We start from the raw sequence: 15,761 nt of genomic DNA on the forward strand, positions 1-15,761 counted from the left end.
CCTGTCAAATAATAAAAAAAGAAAGTATAGGCTTTGGAAACTGATAATCATAGATTATAATTCCATATCTGCCACATGTAAAATAATTTCTATTTAATTATTTATTTATTTGTTTGAAAGTTGATTCCAGAGGGAGGGAGGGAGAGAAAGAGAGAGAGAGAAACAGAGAGACAGATATATATATATATATATATAGAGAGAGAGAGAGAGAGAGATCCTCCATCTGCTGGTTCACTGCCCCAAAGTGCCTGTAATAAGCAGGACTGCACCAGGCTGAAGCTAGGACTTCAGAACTCTATTTAGGTCTTCCACGTGGGTGGCAAGGACCAGAGCACTTGAACCATTACTTGCTTGCTGCCTACTAGAGTGCATGTTAGAAGAAAGCTTAAATGCAGAACAGACTAAAAGTGGGGCACTTCAATATGAGATGCAGGCATCCCTAGAGGTGGCTTAAGTACTGCACAAAACTCCCACTCCTTCTACCAGTTTTTATTTGTGTGAATTGTGCCAAACCATTTGCCCTCTTACCTATAATGAGGGAACAGTAATATCTACCCTACTAGGTTGTAGTGAGAGTTAAGTGATAACAATATCTGGAAAGTGTCTACTACAAATTCTGCCATATGATAGAAACCCAGCAAATGATGAATGTTATTATTACAGGACAAAACATACAGGCGTGGACTTAGCAAAGTCAGAGATGAGGCATGGTGTTGAAGGGTGGGTAGGAAAGCCCAGTGAGCATTCAGCAGGGAAAATGTGTCCAACAGTTTACCTGGCCCTCACTAAGTGTACCCAGAACAGTGGAGAGTAGGCAGAGATCCAGGTCGTGTTTGAAACAATACAGCTTATCGGTCTACTCAAGGCTTAAAGGATATACTCTATAGTTTTAATGATCTGTGATTACTTTAAAATTTACTGTACATATGAGAAGTGGTCATTTTTCTGTTCATTATTATTTATAGCCATTGTTTATATTCCCATTGAATATATGCTTTTTACTTGTTAAACTTCTTATTTGGTGAAGCATTAAGCCTTTTTACTATAATGTAAACTCAAAATATGTTATTTCAAAAACTAAAGAGAGAATTGAAGGGAGAGGGATGGAGAATGGGAGGGAGACAGGGGGCGGGAGGGTGGAGGGAATATCATTTTATTCTTAGAATTGTATCTGCAAGCTATATTGAATTTGTCAAAAACTAATTAAATTAAAAAATAAAAATAAGATTAAGAAGAATAAAATACAAGCCTTAAAAGTCAAAGGAGCTGAGACTACTTTGAGAGAACATGCAAATGTAATTTATCTCATTTTCTAGATGTGGCCCAATAATCTATCAGATGTTCCTTGATTCAGTGTACTGCTCTTAGGTAAGAAGTAAAGAAAGAATTAGTGGACATATGAGAAGGTAAATATTAACCATTTGATAGTGGGAAATTGAATGTATTCCCATCCGATAGCTTCATTTGTCTTTGTAAGAGGTAAAATTGTCTGCTAAGAGTTGGGAGAGGGGGAGAGTGGAAGAATGATCAGGAAGTAAAAAGAAATTATAGGTAAGTAAAAAGTAAAACTATAAGATAAAAAGAAACTATAAGATAGTTGGTCGTTGTCTGAGGCCCAGCTGAGCTCTCTGACCACAAATTTATGATGGACAGATTTATCTCTTCTGTGATTTTTCTCCAGTAGGACTCAGTTGAGATGCAGATGAAAGCCCTATTTCTTTACCTTTAAGGTCACTGCTGTGGCAATACTAAGTCATTTGTCCAATAGGCTGTCTGAACACATATCTTTCTAGTGACTGTGAAACATTGGAGTTTAATAGTTTATAACTCTCAAGACTATGTATATGAGAGTATAACTTTTTTGTTTTTATTTTTTAAAAAATGTTTGAAATGACATATTTTTAATTTACATTATAGCCAAGGGCTTAATGCTCTACTAAATAAAGAGCTCAATAAGTAACATGTAAAAAGAGGATCATTCAGTAGGAAAATAGACAGGGGGCTGTAAACAATAGTCAAATGAAAAGATGTCTATTTCACTCATACACAATAAATTTTAAAAGTCACATATCATTAAAACTATAGTAGCATAATCATGCTTAACAATTTATTTGATAAAGATTATAATTTTTATCTTTATATTTCCAATGTCCAGTATGAGGACAGACCGAAAATGCATATCCAATTGATCTTTACCATAACCACTAATATTGCTACAATTTTCTTGCATTCATAATTTGCTGAATTTGTTGGTGTTGTAAATGGCTCCTTTTCACTCATTAATGAAGTTTAGACATGTTGAAATTTGATTGAAGTTTGCTTCAGATTATAAAAATTGTACTAGAACTGAGGTCTTCTAGTTATTATTCCACTGGTATGTAGTCGTCTTCTTTTTCTTCTGTAATATTTACTTATTTATTTGAAAGGCAGACAGAGAGAGAGAGTGGGGGGGGGGGAGAGAGCGAAAGAGCTTGATCTTCCATCTGTTGGTTCATTCAACAAATGATTGCAATGACCAGGCCTGGGCCAGGCTGAAGCCAAGAACCTGGAACTCCATCTGAGTCTCCCATGGGGGTGGCAGGGGCCCAAGTGCTTGGGCCACTTTGTGCTACTTTCCAAGGCACATAAGCATGGGCTGAATTGGAAGCAGAATTGATGGGGTTTGAATGGGTGCTCATATGGGATGCCTGTACACCACAACTCTGGTCCTTGGTATGTAGTTTTCTTAATGTCTTACTATGTTCTTTGAATATTAGTGCTCCATTTGTTCATGTTAGTCTCTTGTTATGTTACTCTTGTGCTTTCTATGATTCCTAATAAATCAGACATGACAGAGTATGCATTCACATCTAAACATTCCCTCACACCTTGCTTTGTAATTGCTTGATTTAGATTATTTGCTTCCTTACTGCATTATACCTCTTGGATAAGAATGATCTCTCTAAGAGTGTTGTTAAAATTAATTAAGAAACAATTCTTCTTAGAGGAGAAATAAATCAAGTTTTATGTTTCATTATGGTGATTTTTTCAACAAATATAACCAACTAATTTATCAGCAACCTGGAGGTTTTAGCTCAAAAAGTAACTGTTTTAGATGTGTGTATATGTAATTATATTGCATATATATATAACTGATATTACTTGTATTAAATAAACATTTAAAATATCAAAATGTGTTTATTCTAAAAAGATGGACATTTATCCATTCAATTTTTAAATTCATGGCCCTAAACATATGCAAGGGATTCAATTTTAAGTATTTATTTATCTTAGAGAGTATGGGGTGAAAGACCCCTCCCACCTGCTGGTTTACTCCCCAGATGCCTATAGTAGACTGAGCTGGGCAAAGCTAAAGCAGGGAGCTAGGAATTCAATCCAGGTCTCTCACATGGGTGGCAGGAAACTAATTTCTCAGTGTCAGTATTGACAAGAAGCTGAAGTCAGGAGCTGGAGCCAGGAATCAGAGGAGGATGTAGAGGCTGGAGTGTTTGTTACCTCTCCTTCCCTGCCGACAGGACCATAATTTGGGCAGTGTCTCTGCCCCTGTCTTGCTACAGCTGCCTTTAAGATCTATCTTTCCAGCCTTCACATGTAAGGGTGATGGCTGTCTCTGAGTATTTCTCTATCATTGGTTGGTTTTCTTTAATTTTGAACAATTCTCTGTAAATAGTTTCTATATTTTTTTAAAACTTTTATTTAGTAAATACAAATTTCCAAAGTACAGTTTATGGATTACAATGGCTCCCCACCCCCGTAACTTCCCTCCCACCCACACCCCTCCCACCTCCCATTCCCTCTCCCATTCCATTCACATCAAGATTCATTTTTGATTCTCTTTATATACAGAAGATCGATTTAGTATATATGAAGTAAAGATTTCATCAGTTTGCACCCACACAGAACATAAAGTGTAAAATACTGTTTCAGTACTAGTTATAGCATTAATTCACATTGAACAACACAGTAAGGACAGAGATCCTACATGAGGAGTAAGTACACAGTGACTCCTATTGTTGACTTAACAATTTGACACTCTTGTTTATGGCGTCAGTAATCTCCCTAGGCTCTAGTCATCAGTTGCCAAGGCTATGGAAGCCTTTTGAGTTCGCCGACTTCGATCTTATTTAGACAAGGTCATAGTCAAAGTGGAAGTTCTCTCCTCCCTTCAGAGAAAGGTACCTCTTTCTTTGATGGCCCATTCTTTCTACTGGGATCTAACTCACAGAGATCTTTCATTTAGGTCCTCTTTTTATTTTTTTTTGGCAGAGTGTCTTGGCTTTCCATGCCTAAAATACTCTCATGGGTTCTTCAGCCAGATCCGAATGCCTTAAGGGTTAATTCTGAGGCCAGAGTGCAATGTTCCTGATTTAAAAAACAAACCAAAAAACAAAACAAAACAAAACAAACCACCCTAGCATGGCCCTCTCAGGGACTGTAAGACACCGTGTGCTAGGCTGCTGTAGACTGCTCTGTGGCACATCCTGCAGGGGTGTGCAGAGCCTCTTGTGGGACCCTGATTCTGGGGTCCACAGCTACTGAGGGCTGTGCCCCACTGTGCTGCTTCCTGGAGATGGTCAGCCTCAGGCCTCCGCTGCAAGGCTGCTGCGAGCACAGATTGCTCCTTAGCTGTGTGTGAGCTTGTAGGCCGACAGTGCCCTCACTTCTCTCCTGTCTTGTCAGGCCTTCATCAACAAGTTTGTCCTTACCTTCTTTTTTGTTTTTTTTTCCCCCCACTTTTTCATATATATATATATATATATATATACACACACACATACATAAATTTGTAAATTCTAATTCAAAGATGACTACTGTGTGAAGGTCTTGAGTTTGATTTGGGTGATGTGTGTGTGTGAGGGCTGGGCTCTAGTTTTTAATTTCTAAAACATTTATATTTTAGTGCTGTTAAAAAAAAAAAAACTAGGACTCCAATGTGGAAAGAAGGCTTATCAACTGACAGGCTAAATTCTTGCTCCCAAACCAGGGATTATTAACCATTATTGCCAGAGTCTTCCAAAGATATCTAATAATTCTGCCTTTATTTTCTCTAGGTTTTGAACTTCCTTGATTCCCCATCCTACCTCCTGAACTATCCTTGGCATTTATTTCAACCACCATGGTCTCCCACCTTAAAGTTGTCTCTGAAATCTCGAATCTGCTGACAAGGGGAGGATTTGTTCCCAGTACTACCTGAAGACCTTTTTCTGATCCTGGTCCAAGGGCCTGAGCCCTGAATCTGACTTAATGATCCTATTTTGTATCTGCGGCTGCCCTGTTTTCAGGTCCTGTCCTGATTGTTGACTTTCTGGAGAGTACCTTGGACCTCTTGATTCCTAAATCATACGTATGGCTAGGTGATGACAGTGGGATAAAGGTTAATACTGAAGTCCTTATAGCTTGAGGGCCCCTTGCTGCTAATGTGGCTATCACCTTTGCATTTGTTGTTATTATCAATAAATTCTTTGTCCTTTAGTGTCCTAACTATGTGGAAGGAAAATACCACTGCTATTAGTGAGTTCATCCTAGTGGGCTTCCCTACTGCCTCTTGGCTGCAGGTTCTGCTTTTCTTCCTCTTCCTCATCACCTATATATTTGTGCTCTTGGAGAATTCTGTTATCATCCTCAGTGTATGGGTAACCAGGTCCCTGCACAAGCCAATGTACTATTTTCTGGGTACCATGTCCTTTCTGGAAGCCTGGTATATATCTGTCACTGTCCCCAAGATGCTTGCTGGATTCCTACTTCATCCCAATACAATTTCCTTCCTTGGGTGCATGACCCAGCTGTATTTCTTCATGTCACTTGCCTGTACTGAATGTGTGCTTTTGGCTGCCATGGCCTATGACCGGTATGTGGCCATATGTTGGCCTCTTCGCTATCCAGTCATGATGACCACAGGGTTTTGTGTTCAGCTAAATATCAGTTCCTGGGTGAGTGGCTTCACCATCTCCATGGCAAAAGTGTACTTCATCTCCCGAGTTGCCTTCTGTGGCAATAATATCTTGAACCATTTTTTCTGCGATGTTTCACCTATCCTCAAACTGGCCTGCATGGATTTATTTGTGGCTGAGATGGTAGACTTTGTGCTAGCCATTGTGATCCTAGTGTTTCCTCTCTCAGCCACTGTCCTTTCCTATGCCTTCATTGTTTCTACTATCCTGCACATACCCTCAACCACGGGGCAGCAGAAGGCATTCTCCACCTGTGCATCCCACCTTACAGTGGTGATCATCTTCTATACAGCCGTCATTTTCATGTACGTCCGACCTCGGGCCATTGCTTCCTTTGATTCTAACAAATTGATCTCAGCCATATATGCAGTCTTTACTCCCATGCTTAACCCTATCATCTATTGCCTAAGGAACAAGGAGGTCAAGGATGCCATCAGGAAAACCATAGCAAGGGGCCAAGCCCTTTTCTTGAGAGATTCTCTTTGCTGAAGACACCCAGCTATTCTTGCTCATAGCTTGACTTAAGCTCAAGAAATATCTTCATTAGCAGAGTCTGCAATTGTGAATATAGTGACTTGGTATAATGATTTTGGATGTGGAGCCAGAGATGAAAGAAAATGCCCTTTCCCCTGACCTTAATTAAATATTCCATTTTATAAGGTAGTAGATGAAATAAAGAACTCACACATAGGTAAGTGAAAAGTTCTAAATTCATATTTATGAATATTAAAAAAATCATTGACCTGGATTTTAGTTTTGTTGGTAAAGTTTTCTGTTTTGACTTGTCTCTGTCTCGCCTATCTCAGGAGTGTGCGCAGAGGTTCTGCTGTAGACCATGCCATGGGTGTGCACTGTGTTCATTGATTCCAAGGTGGTTAGGGTGCTGAATCCTTGTATAATCAATTGATCTTGATGATATTCATTTTATCTTTAAAATTTTTTTAAAGATTTATTTATTTGTTTGTTTGAAAGGCAAATTTACAGAGAGGCAGAGGCAGAGAGAGAGAAAGAGAGAGAGAGAGAGATAGGTCTGGTTCACTCCCCAGATGGCCAAAACAGCCAAAGCTGTGCCGATCTGAAGCCAGAAGCCAGAGCTTCCTCCAGGGCTCCCACATAGGTGCAGGGGCCCAAGGATTTGGTCCATTTTCCACTGCTTTCCCAGGCCATAGCAGAGAGCTGGATTGAAAGTGGAGCGGCCAGGATGTGAACTGGTGCCCATATGGGATGCCAGCACTTATCTTTAAAATTTAACAAAATGAGAGATAAACTTCTTTAAGGTTCTAACATAAGCACTATCAAGTAGAAACATGTATTAATTGTCATGAATGAGAGAAATCTTTGTATATATATATGTGTGTGTGAATATATATACATATATTTGTATATAAAATTTCATGCTTTAATTCCTTTCCTTTGTTGGAATCTCTACATATAATTTTTGAATGAAATATGGAGGCCAGACCATAGGAGAACTAGTGGCTTTTCAATATAGCCCATTCCTTTTCAAGTAAAGCTGGCCCTGCCATTGACAAAAGGCCAAGAGCTTTTGCTTAGATTGTACATGGATTTATATGAAGAATTTTCCTGGGTTCTCCAGAATAGCTGAATTCTCACTTGTGTTCCTTTTCATTTTTGAGAAGTAGATGTGAGACTCTGAGGAGCAGTATATGCTTTCATTTAGTCATTAAAAATTGTATAAAAGGTATGGAGTCTGTCTGGCTTAGCAGGAATTTAGGATGAGGGAGTTGATATAATATGGTCTGTTGAGAATGGAAGAATAGCAGGTGTACTATTTGACTTTATCACTTTGGAACCTATATGTCATATTTTAATTGGGCCATTCATTTATATACCACGTATTCTTTATTTCTACTTTATCATTACATGTCCTTCCTATTTTGTAAATTATATTATAATATCGGATGGAATTGTTTTATTTTATTGTTTGTTTTTGTTTTATTTTATATAGATTAAGGTGCTTTACAAACTGTGGTAATTTCCAAATTATCTTAATATGTTATATTCTCTTGGTTTTCATTACTTTTAGACTAAACACTGAGTGTTCCTAGTGATATGTATTTTTTCTTTTGTCAAAAAAAAAAAACAGTATGACTCTTGGCCCTCACAGGGTACTAAAAATAGTATAAAATATTTTGTCTTCAGTTGTATAATTTTTTTACTTTAATCCTAGAATTTTTTATTCTTTTTGTCAAAAAAGAGTAATTTCTGCTATATATATTTCTGCTTCAAGACCATAACTAAGGATGCACATTTGGCAAGTGGTACAGATGCTAGTAGGAAGGCCACCATCTCATATCAGAGTGCCTGAGTTCAAGTCCCAGCTCTTCTTCTGATTCTACCTCCTGGCTAATGTATTCCCAAGGTGGCACCAGGTCATGGCTCAAGTAGTTGAATCTTTGCCACACATGTGGTAGACCCAGTTGAGTTGCTAGCTCCTAGCTTCAGTATAGCCAAACCCTGGTTGTTGTAAGCATTTGGGAAGTAAAACAAAAGATAGACGATCTCTATTTGCCTATCTGCTTTTCAATTAAAATGAATAAAATAATTATAAAATTAAAACTTTTGTTAAGTAATTAATGGAAAATTATCCACATTTCACAAGATTATTTTTAAAGCATTTATTTAATGAATGCAAATTTCACAGGAACAACTTTAGGAATGTAGTGACTCTTTCTCCCCATATCCACCCTGTCACCCCCCCATCCCATCACACTTCCTACTCCCTCTCCCATGCCATACTTCATTAAGATTCATTTTTAATTAACTTTATATGCAGAAGACCAACTCTATACTAAGTAAAGATTTCAACAGTTTGCACCCACACAGACATGCAAGTGCCAAGTTTCTGCAATAGTTTGTGTTCTTGTAGTTTTGTATCGGTGTTTGAGCACTTCAAAAAACAAGTACCTCTTTTAGTCTCTACGGACTGGTTTTGAAAAGAAAAGATCACCAATATGTCTGTCTAGGGATTCTTGGAGCCTTTCAAATCTTTTACACAGATGTGTATGCTCCACATCTCCCTTTCTCCTGTGGGATGGGTCAAGTTGTAATCTCCCAGTATGGCAGAACCATACCAGCTATAGAATATTCCCCCTCTCCTCTGATACAACACTGAAAGGATGCGATATTGGTTATGTACTCCACTCCTCTTCCTCATTCTTGGAAGAGAAGTCTCAGGGTTGTCTGCCTTCTCCCAAACACGTAGACCTGTACAAATTTACTAAGTCACCAGCCTCTTTTTCCTAGGATATTGCATTAAAAGGCCAGTGATTCTAGGTGTATGAGCTTCTCTCTCTCTCCCAAGCAGAAGTCATGAGCCAAGATGATCCCTCTTAATGTTGATCTCTGTTGGCTTGGAGAGAGGGGTTGACATAGCTAAGGTGAAATTGTTCTTCTTACCCATTTCAATGCAAATAATCTAGATTTTGTGACATCTGGGCACTGCAGCTTCCCAACTGGACTTGGGACTCCTCATGAAGATCTTTTTGACCAGAAGTCATGATTAAATCAGTGTTTCTATGGAGGAACGAGAACTAGGACTTCCTAGTTCACCATCTTGCTGACGTCACTTCCCTGGTTACACAGTCCTGGTGATAATTTTAACTGCCTTTTCCCACTACCAATTCCATACTACCTTTACTCTCAGATAGCATGATTCTTTGTATGGTGGGGATGACACAAATTTTGATTTTTGAAGGAGCTAGACCACCATCAGATTCCTCTCTGTTTTTGTATGTAGTGGATTGATACTTATATTCTTTTCATGTAGTATATTGAAAGTGTAATCATAAGTGATAGTAATAAATGGTGGATGTATTTGGGAAGGTGATTAGGTTGTGAAGGTAGAACTATCACAATTGAGATTAATGTTTTAATGGAAAAAATCCCAGAGAAGTCACTATCCCCTTCCACCATTTGCAGGTACAGCAGGAAGAGTCAATCTGTGAACCAAAAAGTAGGCCTTCACCAGACACTAATCTTAATTTTGGAATTCTCAGCTGCCATAACTGTTAGAAATAAATGTATGTTATTTATAAGCTATTCAGTTGATCACATCTGTTAGAAGTATGTAGGGACTGAGATAGAAAATTGGTTCTGAGAAATGAGTTTTACCACTTTAACAAATATCTAATGATATAAATGAAGGTTTGTAATGGAGTAATTGATGAGATTTATAAGAGTTTTGAGGTGTATGCTAGAAAAATTTATTTCAATGAAAGGATCTTAAATGGTGACTCTGATGAGGTCTCAGAAGGAGAAACAGAGAGCTACAGAGAAAGGCTCAGTCATCTCAGATTACCCCTGAAGTGTCCATGAACATGAGTTCACGGAGTTATGGATGGGAAAGATCATTCTGAGGAGATCTGTTAAGGAAGGATACATTCTTGGAAATATAGAAGAAATGTCATTATTGTTACAAAGTAGCAAGTAATTTAGACAAATTGTGCTTGTGTTCTAGCAGTTTGTGGAAGATAGAATTTATGAGCAATCAAATAGCATATGTAGCACACCAAAAATGAAATACTTAGATATAAATGTAACAAAATATGTGTAAGATTTACACGAAGGATTTTGGAAAAGATCTCTGTTGCAAGAAATCTAGGAACAAAATAAATGGAGTGATAGTCCATTTTCCTAGATAGGAAAACTCAAAATTGTCAATGTATATGTTCTTCCAAGCTTGATTTATAGACTCAATGCAGTTTCAATTAAAATGTCAATTAAAAAATTGACAAAGTATTTTTAAAATTTACATGTAATTTCAAAATAACAAAATAATTAACTCAAGGGAAGAACAAAATTGGAGTATAGATGATACTCAACTTCAAGCATTACTATGAAATTACAGTATAATGGGTCAAGTGCTGTAGTGTAGTAGGTTGCATCTCTGCCTGCAGTACTGGCATCCTATATGGGTGTCAGTTTGAATCTTGGCTGCCCCACTTCCAATCCAGCTCCCTGCTAATGGCTTAGGAAAGCAATAGAAGATGGCCCAAATGCTTGGGCCCCTGCACCCACATGGGTGTTCAGAAGAAACTACTGTCTCCTGGATTTGGATCAACCCACCTCCAGCTGTTGCTTACCATTTGGGGAGTGAACCAGTGAATGGAAGACATCTCTTTGTCTCTCCTTCTCTATCTGTAACTCTGCCTCTCAAATAAATAAATAAATAAATAAATCCTTTAAAAAAGAAACTATAGTATAGTAATCAAGATATTGTAGCATTTGGTTAAATAATAGAAAGTCTATCAATGGTATAAAATTAACAGCTCAGAAATATACCCACTTAAAATATAATCAAATGGGGCCAGCACTGTGGCATAGCAGGTTAAGACTAGGACTGCAACATTGGCATCCCACATGGGCACCAGTTCAAGTACTGGATGCTGCACTTCCGATTCAGCTCTCTGCTAATGTTCCTGGGAAAGCAGTGGAAGATGGCTCAAGTTGTTTGGGTCCCTTGCCCAAGCTCTTGATCCATGACCTTGGCCTGGCCCAGGCCCCAGGCCCTTGTTTACACTTCTGGAGTGAGTCAGCAGATAAAAGATCATCGTTGTCTCTCTCTGTTGCTTTGTATTTCTCTCTTTCAAATAAATAAATAAACCTTGTAAAAATATATATAATTAACTGGTCTTTGACAGAGGAGAATATCAATGCAATAGAGAAAAGATAGTTTCTTTTTAAAAGTCCTGTAAATACTAACAATAAACATGCAAAAAATACGGGCCAGTGTTGTACCACTGCAAGTAAAGGTACTTCTTGTGACACAGGCATCCCAAATATGCACCAGTTTGAGACTCGGTAGATCAACTTCCTGTCCAGCTCCCTGCTAAAGTGCCAGAGAAAGCAACAGAAGATGGCCCAAGTGTTTGGGCCCCTTCACCCACGTGGGAGAACTGGATGAAATGCCTGACTCTTGGTTTTGGCATGGCCCAGCCTCAACTGTTTCAGCTGTTTGGGAAGTGAATCAGTGGATGGAAAATCCCTCTGTCTGTCTGTCTATCTGTATCTCTTCCTCTTTCTGTGTAACTCTGTCAAATAAATAAATGAATCTTTAAAATGCAAAAAATGATTAACATAGGCATAAACCTTACAACTTTCATGAAAACTAGCTCAAATCAATTATGAACATAAATATAAGTTGAAATACTATAAAAATCCTGAAGATAATGAAGGAGAAAATCTAGGTTGCCTTGTGTAGGGAGAGGACTTCTTAGATTCAGCACCAAAGCCAAGGTCCATGAAGGGAAGACTTGGCAAGCTAGATTTCATTAAAGCTGCAAAAAGTAACCTCTGTGACAGATATTTTCAAGAGATTGAGAAAGCATGCCCAAATTAAGGGAAAATATTTTTAGAAATATGTCTCAAAGACTGTTATCCAAAATATATTAGAAAGCATCTTAAAACTCAACATTAAGAAAAGGTACAAGCTGATTTTAAAACGAATCACAGAACTGAAAGACACTTCTCCAAAGAAGTTAAACAGATGGCTATTAGGGATATGAAAATATCCCCAATATCATACATCATTAGAGATTTACAAATTAAAACAATGAAGTATCACAACATACCTTCCGGAATGGCCAAAATCCAAAACATGGAAACACCAAAGGTTGGCGAGTATGTGAAATAATGGCGATCATCATTAATTGCTAGTGGGAATGCAAAATTGTAAAGTCAGTTTGGGAGATTTTTGTTGTCTTTCAAAACTAAATGGATTTCAGGCCTGCGCTGCAGCTCACTAGGCTAATCCTCCGCCTGCAGCGCTGGCACCTGGGGGTTCTAGTCCCGGTTGGGGCGCCGGAGTCTGTTCCGGTTGCTCCTCTTCCAGTCCAGCTTTCTGCTGTGGCCTGGAGTGCAGTGGAGGATGGCCCAAGTGCTTGGGCCCTGCTCCTGCATGGGAGACCAGGAGGAAGCACCTGGCTCCTGGCTTGGGATCAGCGCAGCACGCCAGCCGTAGCACCCCTTTGGGGAGTAAACCAACAGGAGGAAGACCTTTCTCTCTCTCTCTCACTGTCTAACTCTGCCTGTCAAAAAATAAATAAATAAATAAAACTAAATGGATTCAGAATTATTTAAAAGATATATATGGTAGAATTTGGTAACAGCTTTCCGGATGTTAAGAGAGATAATTTAATGCTATTATGATGATTACATTTCTATGGTACAAACTATGAGAAGTTAGCAAGGATTTTCAAATTTAAATCTTTATTCAGAATGAGTCATTATTTCTTCTCTGTGTGATTTCTGTACAGTACAAAGTTTCTCAAAGTTAATAGAAAATGCATATTCTGAAAAGAATATGCTTGAATTTCAAAATTTTTAACCAAAATAAGCTTATCTTTTAATTCTGTCTTTCCATGAACATTGTGAAATATACCCATATATGAAGAAATGTCATTGAAGTACTCTTAAATCCCCTAACCTGTCACATATATATTTTTATTTTCCCACAGGATTAAGAAGACAAAAAAAAGTGTGATAATATTATAGGTAATAATACTGGCATGTACTTGACGTGCATTTACTAGTGAACAAGATTAATTATGTTCCAGAAAGTGCAAGTACAAACTGTCTATCCTTTCTCTCACTTCTCTTGAGCACAAATGGGAAGATTTGAGGGTATTACTGCTCTGGGAAGGATGGCCATTCTTTCCGTTAATTTCCCATCTCCATGTGGCCATGATACAGATTCTGGCCTATTAGGAATGGATTGTTCATCTTGCTCCATGTAGTTTTGAGCAGTAGACTAAAGGTGTTTTAGAGACTTCTGCATTTTTTCACTTCTCTGCAGACATGCTAAGATGATTGTCCCAATGTTACAAATGAGTTTTAAATTAGTTTGTGAGCCCTGTGCTGGTTGGAGAAGGTCAAGCTCAGTGGTAAACTGAAAGGTACTGATTTTCTGTCCTACAACTGAGAAAGTGGTATTGCATTTTTCCTTCATGTGTTATTTATGGATTATGTCTTGATCAAGACAAATAAGATTCTCCTGACTCTGGATATACAACAAAAGTCTTCAAGGGAAAACTTAGTTAATTTCTGTAATATAAATAATCAGCTTTTTTCTAAAAACAATATATAAACACAAAAGTGACTCCATTATACTAACATTGATTTTATGCATTATTTTAAATTTTAGGTCTCTGTTGACAATGATTATTATTCTACTTTCAAGATAGAAAAAAATACTTTTACTAATTTTCTTCTTCAGCCTCATAACACAAGCTTGCCTTATAGAAACTCACCTGTGGCAGACAGAGTTACATATGGAGAAGTGGTACAATGTGAAGCAGGAGTGATTGTCATGAGAGTAGACCAAGGTTAGAGTCCCAGAGTTTTTCAAGTCTGTTTGACATTTTTCTAGTCACTTAGTCTCCAACTTTCAAAATATTATTCTATAATATGTCCTTAACAGCAAGTCACTCTGTTTCTTCCATTTATCCTTTATCTGGACAAATGCTACAAGCTTTTTCACAGTCTACCAAATTGGAATTCTCAGAGACTTTATTTTTGTTATCAATTTATTCCTTCCATTTAATAGTTTTTTTTCTTTTTTTTTTAACTTTTATTTAATGAAAATAAATTTCCAAAGTACAGCTATGGTTTACAATGGCTTCCCCCCACCCCATAACTTCCCTCCCACCCACAACCCTCCCCTTTTCTGCTCCCTCTCCCCTTCCATTCACATCAAGATTCATTTTCAATTATCTTTATATACAGAAGATCAGTTTAGTATATATTAAGTAAAGATTTCAGCAGTTTGCACCCACACAGAAACACAAAATGAAAAATACTGTTTGAGTACTAGTTATAGCATTAAATCACAACGTACAGCACATTAAGGACAGAGATCCTACATGAGGAGTAAGTGCACAGTGACTCCTGTTGTTGACTTAACAAATTGACACTCTTGTTTATGGCATCAGTAATCACCCTAGGCTCTTGTCATGAGTTGCCAAGGCTATGGAAGCCTTTTGAGTTCACCAACTCTGATCATATTTGTCGCTCCCCCTCTTCATGGAGGAACGACACAGAACCCTGCGCTGTTCTTTCATCTGCTCGGCCCTCCCCGGGTTTGCTGCTGGTTCTTCCCGGGTTGGCTACTATCCCTTCCACCTCCGTGGAAGGGCAGTTCCCCCTGGCCACATTCCCCACTTCCTCAGGGGAGCGGCACACCGCCGGCCGGCTCTCTCGGGGGCTGCACAGGTGTTCCCTTAGATGTTCCCCTTAGATGTTCCTGGTGCATGCTGTCTCTCTCCTCCTTTATAGTCCTCCTCTGCCAATCCCAACTCGGCTGCCCACACGCCGAGTACGCTGCTCTCCTCCAATCAGGAGCAAGTCCTACAGTTTATTGGTTGAACTGGAGGCAGCTGTGTAAAAGCTGTTTTCTTCTCTCCCAGCGCCATATTGTGGGAGAGCAGGTGCATAGAATAAGTCTTAATTCCAGTAACAGTCTAGTCCGAGCTGCTCCCCACAGATCCCCCTTTCTTTTTATTTTTTGGCGTTGATACGCGCCTGTCTTCGGTGTCCCGCCGCACACACTCTGCTCTACTTGCTAGAGTTGCCACAGGTTCTTACAAGTCCTATCAATCAGGCAAACCGAATCCGGGTCCTCTCTTTGCCATGTTGTGAGGAGGTTTTTAGGCGCTGATACGTGCCTGTCTTCGGTGACCTGCAGCTCATACTCTGGTCGAGCGCCTGCTGGTGCTTACCGCCTTACTAATCAGGCAGACCGAATCCAAGCCTTCTCATTGCCATATTGTGGGGAGGCCTATTGGTGTTGAT

General features: G+C 38.7%; 1 protein-coding gene across 1 annotated transcript; it reads left to right on the plus strand.

Moving 5' to 3' along the window:
* The first annotated feature begins 5,483 nt into the window (after positions 1-5,483).
* LOC100339876 (olfactory receptor 6B9) lies at positions 5,484-6,440 on the plus strand. Its single transcript, XM_002708582.2, has one exon. The coding sequence runs from the start codon at positions 5,484-5,486 to the stop codon at positions 6,438-6,440; it is 957 nt and encodes a 318-aa protein (XP_002708628.1).
* Positions 6,441-15,761: the final 9,321 nt, after the last annotated feature.

The sequence above is a fragment of the Oryctolagus cuniculus genome, chromosome 1 (assembly GCF_964237555.1).
Source record: "Oryctolagus cuniculus chromosome 1, mOryCun1.1, whole genome shotgun sequence".
NCBI classification, from domain to species: Eukaryota; Metazoa; Chordata; class Mammalia; order Lagomorpha; family Leporidae; genus Oryctolagus; species Oryctolagus cuniculus.

Coding starts and splice junctions, on each gene's coding strand:
- LOC100339876 (XM_002708582.2), top strand. CDS start 5,484: ATGTGGAAGGAAAATACCACTGCTATTAGTGAGTTCATCCTAGTGGGC.